This window comes from Anabrus simplex, chromosome 6 (genome assembly GCF_040414725.1).
Source record: "Anabrus simplex isolate iqAnaSimp1 chromosome 6, ASM4041472v1, whole genome shotgun sequence".
NCBI classification, from domain to species: Eukaryota; Metazoa; Arthropoda; class Insecta; order Orthoptera; family Tettigoniidae; genus Anabrus; species Anabrus simplex.
Genome location: NC_090270.1, coordinates 203423896 through 203436558, shown reverse-complemented (window position 1 = coordinate 203436558; position 12663 = coordinate 203423896). Strand labels below are relative to the sequence as shown.

General features: G+C 38.6%; 1 protein-coding gene across 1 annotated transcript in view; it reads left to right on the top strand.

Moving 5' to 3' along the window:
• The window catches only part of LOC136875653 (centrosomal protein of 104 kDa), a 321673-nt gene that overhangs the window by 247767 nt on the left and 61243 nt on the right, over positions 1-12663 (top strand). Inside the window, exon 14 of the mRNA XM_067149196.2 lies at positions 7937-8133. Coding sequence (XP_067005297.2) covers positions 7937-8133 — 197 coding nt within the window. The remainder of the gene's footprint in view (positions 1-7936; positions 8134-12663) is intronic.

Below are 12663 nucleotides of genomic sequence, written 5' to 3'. Positions count from 1 at the left end.
CATTGGGGGTATTCAATCCCTACTCTGAGGCACTGATTGGAATGAACAGTGTGCATATTTAACGGAATAATGACAGATGAGTGTTCATGGCAATCTGCGGCCTGGTCATTCCAGCTCTGGAACTTTGGACTATTAGATTGGCACCGCAATCTAACCGCAGCACTGTTCGTTAAAAGTGATAAAACGTGCGGCTTTCCATTTGATCAAGTATTTTATATGATAGCATTGCTTTCAATCGCTATATTCATACTTACGTTTTTGTAATGACCTATGTTGATTTCAGTTAGGAAAACCACACAGTCAGTCTTTCTGAGAATCCCGTAGCGAAGCACGGGTACAGCAGCTAGTACTAAATATGGAAAAATCAAACAAATTAATTTTAAGTATCATGGAGAGATCATTTCCTTCAATGCATCAGTGAAAGAAGGCCTGAAATACCAACAACTCCACACAATCTTAAAAGCTCGTCAAATCCTCCTCCAAAATTTGCCAACAGAACAACTACAGGAAGCCCGGAAGCAGAACAAAACAGCTTTTCACCTCTTCAAACCCATTTATCTTTCCAGTTCAATTACATGGCAGGGCAAGTACTGCCACTACAGTACAGTAGTATGTCCTGAAGCCTTATATGCTACTCAGAACTTGGTCTTCACTTACCATGGCGTGATAAGAGGTAATTCAAATGAAAGAAAGGAAATCCCTATGCAAGATCCTTGGCCCATGTCAAAATAATGAGGGCAAATATCACCTAAGGTCAAATGCAGAGCTGTGCTCTAAATTTGGAAAGCTCTCACTTGTTTCGAGGAATTGCTGTCATGTTTTATAGTTACCTGTCTCGAATGCCTAACATCAGAATACCTTGAAGAATTCTTGATCTTCTCATGACTTGGAAATGTACCACTTTATGGACAACTGCAGTGAAAGAGAAGATGGCCCGTGTCTCTGAGACACTGTTTCAAGAAAGAAGTGAGGTCAGAACCCTCACAGGCTAAGAAAACATTACGTCAACCATGTATTGTCAAACTTATGGCTGAAGCATGGTTCACTCTTCAGTGAAACCGAGGGGTTTGTCACTGCAATGCAAGACTGCGTAACAGCTACAGGGAACTACAGAAGACATATTTTAAAAGAGGTCTTCCGGTAAGAGTGAGAAGATGACCTGGTGCAAAGTGGTCCGAAGTGTGAAGAACTGCATTCTCCATCTAGACGAAAGAGTACTGGAAATTCAGAAATGCTGACAAGTATTAACCATGATCCTAAGAGGCAACAATAATAATAACAACGACGATGGCAACATCGTCTTCTTCTTCTTCAAGTGCCATATGCAGTCCCCCAGACATTTGAGAAAGCACCCCTTTCTTTAGCTACCTTGAAGAGTTGTTTGGTGTTCTTAATGCAAGTCCAGTCTTTAATGTTTTGGAGCCATGACATCAGTAGTCTGCTAGCTCCTCGCTTGCCTTCTATCTTTCCTTGTAATATGAGATGTAGAAGCCTGTACTTTCCACCTCGTTGAATATGGCCGAAATAAGCTGTTTTCCTGGCTTTGATGTTGTTTGCGAGCTCACGCTCAGTTCTAGCTCTCCTTAACATTTCATATTGGTTACAAAATCCGTCCCAGTTATTCTGAGCATTATCCTATGTAACTACATTTCAAAAGCCACTAATCTGTTCATGGACGAAGCTTTGACAGTCCAGGTCTCTACTCCATAAAGCAGTGTTGACCAGACATAACATCTCAACAGTATCATAAAAGAATTACCTCATCTTTTGGAAAGATAATCCGGAAATCTCAATACAGCATTTGATCTCTTTTTCAGGGTCCAGATTGTCTGTTGTGGTACTTCCAAGGTATGTGAACTGATTTACTTGTTCAATGTTTTGATTATTTAATGAAATGGAGACATCTTCATGGTTGCTTCTGCTAAATATCATGAACTTGGTTTCTGTGGTATTGATGTGTAGACTATATCCTAATCCACTAAGATGAATTCTACTGAGCAGTCCTTTAAGACCTTCAAGGGTGTCACATATAATTAGAGTGTCATCTGCATATCTAATATTGTTTATGATGACTCCATTTACTTTCACACCTAGCTCAGTATCATGCAAGACTTCTTTGAGATGTGATCAGCATAGAGATTGAATAGGAGCAGTGAAAGTATGCAAACTTGGCATACTCCTCTTTTGATCCTTATCCCTGAAGTTCTTGTTCATCCAATCTTGGCTGTCGCTCACTGGTGCCAGTAAAGATTTTGTATGATGTGGATATCTTTTATGACTAACCATTTCTGCTGGAGAATCTCAATCAGTTGTTCATGTTTGACTCTGTTCGAAGCTTTCTCATAATCAATGAAACATGCAAATACATCTTTGCGTTGTTCTCAGCATTTTTAAGGAGTATATTGACATTGACGCGATTGACCTGTCTAAGGCATCTGATAGGGTGGATCATGGGAGACTAAGGCAAAAATGAGTGCCATTGAACTAGACAAAAGAGTGACTGAATGGGCTGCTATATCTCTAGAAAATAGATCTCAGAGAATTAGAGCAGGCAAAGCTTTATCTGACCCTGTAATAATTAAGAGGGGAATTCCTCAAGGCAGTATTTTTGGGCCTTTATATTTTCTTATATACACTCATGTTCATAAAAACCAGAACGGGCCGATGACCTAGATGTTAGGTCCCTTTAAACAACAAGCATCATCATCATCATCATCATCATCAAAAACCAGAACACCTTGAAAGACTAGAGACAGGAAGTTCATATTCACAGGACACTAGTACGTTCTGCACAAATGTTTAGCATTTGAACCATGTCGGTCTTCAGGTTCAAGAACCACATCGATGTCTCGGCGCACCACCACTGACTGGTAAAATGTGCCTGCGGCTCTCGTCGTCGTTATAAACTGAAGGTAATGGATCAGTGTGACTTGAGCAGATGTGCACGATGCCTCGCAGATGTATGCGAGAACCATACCATCAAATGAGTGAGTTTGAAAAAGGGCGCATTATTGGCATGAGAGAACGTGATGCATCCATACGGGAAATTGCTGCTCGTGTGGGACGAAGTGTGTCGGCAGTGTAACGGGTGTGTACAGAATGGTTCAGAGAAGGCCACAGAACACAACGAGATGGATCTGGTTGCATCACCCAGACCACCCCGCAAGAAGATCGACACCTCTTCCGAATGGCACTACAGGACAGATCTGCGTCCTCCACGGTCAGCACACTAACCATTTAGCCATTTGATTGTTACCAGTATCCATTTCACACTTTGATCTAACATGTGTACATATAATATACAGAAATATCTTCAGCATGTGGCTCATAATAATAATAAAAATAAATAATTTGAACATCTGAACATCTGAAATGAATCACAATTTGTCACCTTCTCTACAACGAAAACCTTAAGCTGTATGCCACTAGTGAACAACTGATGCAGCTTTTGGTCCTAATGAAAATTTCTCTGATGATATACCGGTACATATGGAGTTCGAGATGGAGAAATGTAGAGTAGTCCATCTGAAACAAGAAAACTTGAGACTAATGACGGATTCCAGATCTCTGAAAAGAAAGTAATGAAAGATCTTGAACCAGGGGAATTTTACAAGTACTTCGGTTTCCATTAATATAAAGGGATCAGTCACTCAACCATCAAAGAAAGACTAGACTTCAATTAACTCTTTTGCAATCCATGCTCTCACATACTCATTTGGTGTCATTAACACTGCTGCGATCGAATATACTTGAGCTGCCTGAAAGGGTTGTCCAGTGCTGCAATCGAATATACTCACTTTGCTTTCTGTCACACCGACATAGATAGATCCTATGGCAATGATGGGATAGGAAAGGCCTAGGAGTGAGAAGTGGCCGTGGCCTTAATTAAGGAACAGCCCCAGCATTTGCCTGGTGCGAAGATGGGAGACCACGGAAAACCATCTTCAGGGCTGCCGACAGTGGGGTTGGAACCCACCATCTCTCAGATGCAAGCTCACAGCTGCCCATCCCTAACCGCATGGCCAACTCGCCCAGTCGAATATACTTGAGCAGGAATTTGTGCCACCAGTGCTGCGATCGAATATACTTGATCCGCCTTTTAGCTGTGTTATATACTTCTGCCATTTATTAGCCACTCTTTAAACCAATTAGTTTATCTTTATATTATTACTTCTGTAAGAAACTTTTTTTTCACACAGTTGTAAACATTGTGTTGGAATGATTGCTGCCCCATACGAACCTAACAACATCCAGAAGAAATCTTACACTTTTGGAGGAGATTGAGTCCGATGTGGATTTCAGTAGTAGCAGAAGTGATATTGAGGATATTAGTGAAGTGAAATGAAATGAAATAGCAGATGGCTTTTAGTGTCGGGAGTGTCCGAGGACAACTTCGGCTTGCCAGGTGCAGGTGTTTTGAGCTGACGCTTGTAAGCAACCTGCGCGTCGTGATGAGGATGAAATGATGATGAAGATGACACATACACCCAGCCCCAGTGCCAACGAAATTAACCAATTAAGGTTAAAATTCCCGGCCCTGCCGGGAATCGAACCCGGGACCCCTGTGACCAAAGGCCAGCACGCTAACCATTTAGCCATGGAGCCGGACATTAGTGAAGTGATAGGGAGTGATAGTGATGTTCATAGTGGTGATGATTTGTTGCCAGAGAGAGGAAGAAATGACACTGACCTAGACCTGCCCACATGGTCAGACGACGAGTCTGCGATGCATTTCAAGCGCAAAACCTAGCTATGTCAAATAAAAATTTGAATGTCCTGAAATGGATTATTTCGAGGTATTTGTGAGTGAAGAGGTATTGGCAAAGGTAGCGAACAAAACAAACAGATTTTATAAACAGACAGTTGATGCTATGTTCATGACAAGTTACTCTACCTTTATCAATATTTTGTGTTTAATTTAATCTTTTTGCTTTCATTTGTGTGCATGGATTGGTATTGTGCATATGTATAGTAGACACAGCCCACAATGCAAATGAAATTTTCTAAGCATCTTCCTAATGGACAAAATTTTTGCCACCTTGTGTGGAATCAAACCCTGGATGCCTAACATGAACTGTCTCCAACACTGTATGAACAAACTGGTTAGTTAAAATATAATCTTAAAATATTATTCTGTATTTAGTGCTTGTATTTTATGTTCAAATAGTTGAAAATGTATGTTGAAATTGTTGGCTGAAATAATCCAGCACTAGGCTCAAACCAACCTGTCAAAAATTCAGCAGTGAAAAGGTTCAATGGTCTGAAACAAATTTAGGTGACTTGTAGAGACAACTGAAGACATATCTGACAACAAACAGAATACTTCGCCCTAATCCTGCAATTGAGCGAATGAACTTGCCGCATCTAAATGGACAAAGAGGAATACTCAATCCCAGGAAGATATACCACTAACAGACAGAAAACTTATGAAGATACTTCTGTTCAAAGTAAGATCAAAATCTATTCGCAGCTGTCTGTTGTGCTGATGATAAGTTTGCTCCACTCAGTCTTAAAAGCATATTGACTCTTCCTCCAAAATTTGTCAACACAGAACAACTACAGCAAGCCTGGAAGGAGAAAGAACTCCATGGTTTATATCATCATCATCTAAGTTAACCATCTGTTGACAGGCCGAAATCCACTCTCTGGCTAAAACACTGCTACCTCCACGGAGAAACAGAATGGTTCTTGGTAGTAACCCAGAATAGAGTCAAAAACATCTGTAATTACCACAACTATTTCTTAAAGGAAGAAGCAAAGAAATGGCTGTGACATTGGAACATATTGTGGGTGTATGTAAAGCCACGGCAGGTAAAAAATACACTTATCAGCACGGTGAAGAGGTGGAAATTGTGTACCAAGAGCTGGGAATCAAGTCGGGACTTATGGATGAGAAAAACCCATATTATGAGCACAGACCATCTGATGTGCTGGAAAATGAAAGGTTCAAGCTGTACTGAAATTGATCTCTGAAGACAGGCAGGACCATCAAATCAAATAGGCTGGATATTGTCCTTATTGGCAAACAGCTCAGAAAGACCACTCCTCTGGATATGACGGTCCCTTCACATCACAGTCTCCTTCAGGCCTATGTAAAAGCACACTGACCTCACAGCATAAGTTCAAACACCGTGGGAAATGGACCTAGTGACAGTGAGGTCTTTAATAATTTTTGCCATGAGACTTGTGCACAATAAACTGCTACACCACCTACAGGATATGGACATCACCTATACACTTCCACAAATGCAGAGGGCTGTCATTCTGAACACCTGCCGCATGACAAGAACCTTATTACAACAGTAGAGGTCAAGAGAACTTGACAACAGTCCATCTCCTGATGGGTGAACTGCCACCGACGAGTGAAATAATAATAATAATGATAATAATAATAATAATAATAATAATAATAATAATAATAATAATAATAATAATAATAATAATAATAATAATAATACCGAGCTCGATAGCTGCAGTCGCTTAAGTGAGGCCAGTATCCAGTATTCGGGAGATAGTAGGTTCGAACCCCACTATCGGCAGCCCTGAAGATGGTTTTCCGTGGTTTCCCATTTTCACACCAGGCAAATGCTGGGGCTGTACCTTAATTAAGGCCACGGCCACTTCCTTCCCACTCCTGTTCCATCGTCGCCATAAGACCTATCCATGTCGGTGTGACGTAAAGCAAGTAGCAAAAAAAAAAAAAAAAATAATAATAATAATAATAATAATAATAATAATAATAATAATAATAATAATAATAATGTTCCTACAAACTATAGTACAGAAGAAAAAAAGGGACAGGGTAAGGAATGAAAGAATAAGAGAGGAAGTTGATGTGTACCCATCCCTGAATGAAAAAGTGACAAGGGCCCGTTTGAAATGGTTTGGCCATGTCAAACGAATGGACGATGGAAGGACAGCAAAACAATGGCTACACACAGTCATGGCCGGAAAACGACCAGTAGGAAGACCTAGGAAGAGATGGCTAGACCAAGTGAAAGAGGATATATGAACAGGAGTCAGCTGGGATGTCATCTTGAGAGAAGAGTGGTTCATGGACAGACCGAAATGGAGAGAGCTCGTAAACTACACCTGGGCAACTAGAGTGGAAAACTGAATAATAATAATAATAATAATAATAATAATAATAATAATAATAATAATAATAATAATAATAATAATAATAATAATAATAAAATACCCATAGTAAGCATCTGAAAAATGTATGGTAGTACTTTATTGCCATTGAAACTATACCCCTGTATGAGGTGATTGTTAAACATTACAAAAGTAACACAACATTATGACTCACAGGTGCACAGCTTGACCCCAGGAGGAATTTTATTTCAGTCGATCAATACAGTATGATATGGAAGCAAAAGGAACTGCTTGGTGCACACCCCCATATGCTAAGCCAAAGTTATGTCAACCGTGTATTGTCAATCTTATGGCTGGGCTGAGTGGCTCAGATGGTTGAGGCACTGGCCTTCTGACCCTAACTTGGCACGTTCGATCCTGGCTCAGTCTGGTGGTATTTGAAGGTGCTCAAATACGTCAGCCTCATGTCAGTATATTTACTGGCACGTAAAAGAACTCCTGCAGGACTAAATTCCGGCACCTAAGCATCTCTGAAAACCATAAAAGTAGTTAGTGGAACGTAAAGTAAATAACATTACACTGCTGTCCCACTGAACCACAACTGCTATATGAAACCAACTGTAGTTTATAAAGTTATAACTGTTCTCTGAGATAATCATATAATGTTTTAAAAATCACCTTACAGCTGAAGATGATGATTAGCACTCCATCTTTTGACATATGACACTGCTTTCTTAGAAAATGTCTGTTGATAATCAAGTAATATTATTTTGTAATATAAGATTGTATGTAGATACAAGTTCTTTAAACTACTAAACAAAGAATGTCTTATTCACAGAGAAAGAAAGAAATCTTAGAGAAGAACAAGCAGGCTGCTCGAGTGGTCAGCATGGTGAACAACACTTCATCCAACTCGAGTAATAATTCTAACATTGTGAATAAGTCCCCAGGACACCAGACAGGGAGCAGCTCATCGTCAGCTAGTGTTATCACATCACCAAGTGACACATCTCAACAGGATACCACTGATGATAAGTATGCTGCATTCATTACATCCTGTAATAATGATTAACCCTTTGAGTGCCAGCTGAAATTTCATAGTTCTAAAAGTGCAGTGTGTTGGATAAATGTTCATAATTTCTTACCTATTAAGTTAATTTATAACTGCTAGGTTCTTCAGTCTGTTGAAACTAATTTATGAATAAATAACATTTAGAAAAGCATTTTATAACAGGTTATTATATGTTTTCTTTTTGAGGTATTTTGTAAATTTTATTTAAATTCATAAATTAGTTTTGACAGACTGAAGAACCTAGCAGTTATAAATTAACTGAGTGGAAACTGAAAAGAAATGGCTTCCATTATAACAAACTATTAAAGACAGTCATTTCATTCCTCTTTGGCAGTTTCCCAACATTCTGTTTTCTCTTTTTGAACTGCAAAATTCTAAATATAATTAGTGATAAGTATGATAATTTTAAAAAAATCCATTTTTGAACTTTTCTTTTGAAATGTATTTCTCAGTTTGGTAGTCCAAAAATGTTAGTAGACAGAATCTTTCAGACTATACTCTTAATTAAAAATAAAGCAATAATTGACATAAATTCAATATTTCACTTATTTGGCAATTTTGGGATCTGAAAAGAAATTAGTCAGGTACAACATTTTTTGAAAATTATCACTATAATAAACTCATTAGCTATAGGAAGTGAATGAAACACAGTATTATATTGCATCTTAATATTCACAACACAAAATCACCGGACGAGTTGGCCGTGCGCGTAGAGGCGCGCGGCTGTGAGCTTGCATCCGGGAGATAGTAGGTTCGAATCCCACTATCGGCAGCCCTGAAAATGGTTTTCCGTGGTTTCCCATTTTCACACCAGGCAAATGCTGGGGCTGTACCTTAATTAAGGCCACGGCCGCTTCCTTCCAACTCCTAGGCCTTTCCTATCCCATCATCGCCATAAGACCTATCTGTGTCGGCGCGACGTAAAGCCCCTAGAAAAAAAAAATCTTTCAAACATTGCAGTTATAATACCTGTTTTGGTTTGTACAATCCAGCTGATACACTATGTTTGAACCCAACAGCTATCTATCTGCAAATTAAGTTTCTTTTTAATATATACTTTTCTTCTGCATGGAACAAATAATATTGTTTTGAAATAATTACTATCTGCGCACTTTTTAGTGATAGATTTACACCCTAGTGCTGAAGTGGTCGACTTCGGTTATCTTCGAGATTCGTATTGGCAACCTTTGAAACACAAACTAAGAATCGCTTATCATCGCTGTGCGACATCTGGCGTACACTTTAAGTACTCTTACTGTTGTTCTTTACACAGCAAAGCCAAACTATAGAATTCATGCTAGGAACACGTTTCGCAACGGGAAATGTTATATAGTATTATATATTGTGTGTGTGACACAGTTGTTTGCTTAAAATAATAAAGGTTTATAAAATTCATATCGATCGATCATATTATCGATTCAATTCAGATTTCATTTCCATTCAGTTGGCAGTATTAACGGAACCCTTCTTACTTCTCCAACGAGTACAAAAAATCTATCACTAAAAAGTGCGCAGATAATACTTTATACGTTTTTAAGACTCAGTATGTGCAAAATAGATGAAGTGAGAATTATGCCTTGTTTTAAGAGTAACTTTGGCCTTGGGAAATGATCTGGGGAAAGTTTCTAAGATCAGCTTCAGACTCTGGTCAAAGAAAAAGGAGGGTCTGATGCAAACATAAGAACTCAGCAACTCTTTGTTTTTGCACACCTCCATTCTCCAAATTCCTACTTACAAGTAGTACCCCTGATAAACCGAGCAACTCAGTGGAAGGTTGGGTACTCAACCCCAGCAGGAAACTGGGTCAATGAGTAGACAGGTTTTGGAGGTCAGTGGAAGGCAATGGGAAACTACAACTGAAATTATCCCTGGAGGTTCATGGCAATGGACCCCTATATAAAAGATTCCAGAGGTAAAGCTTCTCCTCAATTGGATCTTCAGGAAGGAAATATATCTGTATGGATGAAGGAAGAACAAATAAAAGCCTTAGAAAAAGAAAACAGATTTTGAGACTAGGTAAAAGGAATGTATTAACTCTATTACAGCAAGAAGAATTTTAAAATGCTAAACAAGAAATGGTAAACAACAAACTTGACATATCAGGAATGAGTGAAGTTAAAGTGGGAGTGAGAGTGAAGAGCTGGATAATGAAAGATATACATTATATTACTCAGGTGGAAAGTGTAGCAGAAAACATGGAAGTAGGGATACTAATTACAAAGGAGTTAAAGCCTCAAGTGATGAAAGTTGACAACGTAAATGAAGGAATAATGATGCTAAGACTGAAAGGTGATAACAAAGATCTGGCAATAATTCAAGTGTGCATGCCAACCAGCCAACACCCAGAAGAGGAGTTAGAGGAATGCTATGAGCAAATAGAAGAGATTAGTGGAAAAGAAAAGAAGATTGCACGTGTGGTGATAATAGGTGACTGGAACACTATTGTCAGAGAAGGACAGGATGACAAAATAGCTGGGAAATATAAACTCGGAGTTAGAAATGACAGAGGTCAGATGTTAACTGACTTCTGTAAATGGAACAGCATTGCATTAGGCAATACATTGTTTGAAAACAATAAAAGGCAGATATATACTTGGGAATCTAGAATTAATAATGAATGATACCAAAAAGACTATATCCTGATTCAACAAAGATACAAGAATGGTTTAAAAAGTGCTAAAAGTTATCCAGGAGAGGACATCTGTTCAGATCACGACATAGTTGTTTGCAGGGCTGTGTATTAAATTTTAAAAAGTAAGCAAGGGGGAAGAAGTGATATATCTAGGAAGCTTGAAAGAAGATGACAAAGTCAAAGAGTTGGAGAAGAGGTTTGTTGAAAGTTTGCAAACTGAGAATATGGTAGACTGTGGTAATGAAAAATAGGAGGGGTTCAGAAACGAACTTAGAGAGGCAGCAAAATAAGTTCTGGGAATGAAATGCAGAAGTAAAATAAAAAAGGATTGGGCAACGGAAGAACTGCTGGACAGAATGGAAGAAAGCAAAAAATGGAAGGAAGGAAGGAAGGAAGGAAGGAAGGAAGAAAAATGTATAGAAAACTAAATAATGAACTAAGAAGTTAGACTGAATGTACCAAAGAAAAAATGTGGATCAGAGTAACCTGTAGCAAAATATAACGGCTGGAAAGAGAAGGTAAATTTGATCTGATGTGCAAGGAAGCTGTGGAGCTGACATTCAAGGAAAGAAGGAAAGGAAGCAGAATGACTGAGACTGAAAGATAGACAGATAGTAAGTGAACCTGAAAATGTTAGGGAAGAATACATAGAATGATTATATGGTTGGAGTAGCAGTCCAGAAGGATCTGGAGAAGGAAAATGAAATGAATGAAGATCAGATTGGTTTCAGTATACTATGCCATCACTCCACCGACAGCTTGGAACATACCACTTTGTCGAATAGCTCGTCTCCTTACTCCCAAGTCTTCCTATCCTAAAGTTTGCAATTATTTCATAACCCTACTTTCTTTTCAGAAATCATCCAGAACAAATCGTGCTGCTTTACTTTAGATCTTTTCCAGTTCTTTTACGAAGTAATCTTGATATGGGTCCCATACACTAGAATCATACTTGAATTGGGATCTTATCTTACATTACCTTTACATCCTTACAACAACCCCTAAATACCCTCTTTTTTTCTTTTCTTTTTTTCTGAAGAGATCTGCAACCTTCCTTTACAACCTCATGAAGATCTTTCCTTATATTAATCCCTTGATATCTCCAGTGATTCCCATGAGGTACTTTTCACCCCATCAACACAGTAATTAAAACTGAGAGGACTTTTCTTCTTGCTGAAACTTATATCCTGATTTTTCATCCTGTCTGCTGTCCCTCTAGAACATTGTCAAGGTCTCTTTTTGCAGTCACTCATAATCCCGTAACTTATTTACTACTCTGTCCAGTATAATATTATCATCCAAAAAAATCCTTATTAGTCCAGGCAATTGGGGATTTGGAAAAATTCATAGTAGTTCTGGAAATTGGCTTACTTTATATTTTTAACTTTCCACTAAAATTCCTCCAGCAACCACCCAAAATTTTGAAAAAATCTCCAAAAGTGTGGATTTTTAAAAAGCTTTTTGAGTGTATTTTTGGGAAATAATACCTAGAAATATGGAAAGTAGACAACATTTACAACAAAAAAAGGTCTTATGACATTTTGATGTTGGACAAACTGCGGGTCCATGCTTCCCTCGGTATATGGGCCTCAGCGTTGCAGGTTGCATGTGCTAATAACCCCTCATGTCGTTCACGTTCGCTGTGCTGTCTCCACTTTCCAACTTTTAATTCAAAAAACTCTCCCCCCACTCCCCTCATTCTTCTTTTTTAGCATCTGTAAGTTCCCAACCTCCTACCTCTTCCTAAGAAAGACATAAAAAGGCAAAGAAAGAGGAGTACTTTAAATTTTTAAAATGGTTTTTAAATGGTTGAAAGTGTGTCATTGACAATAAACACCAAGAAAATAATACATACATGCAA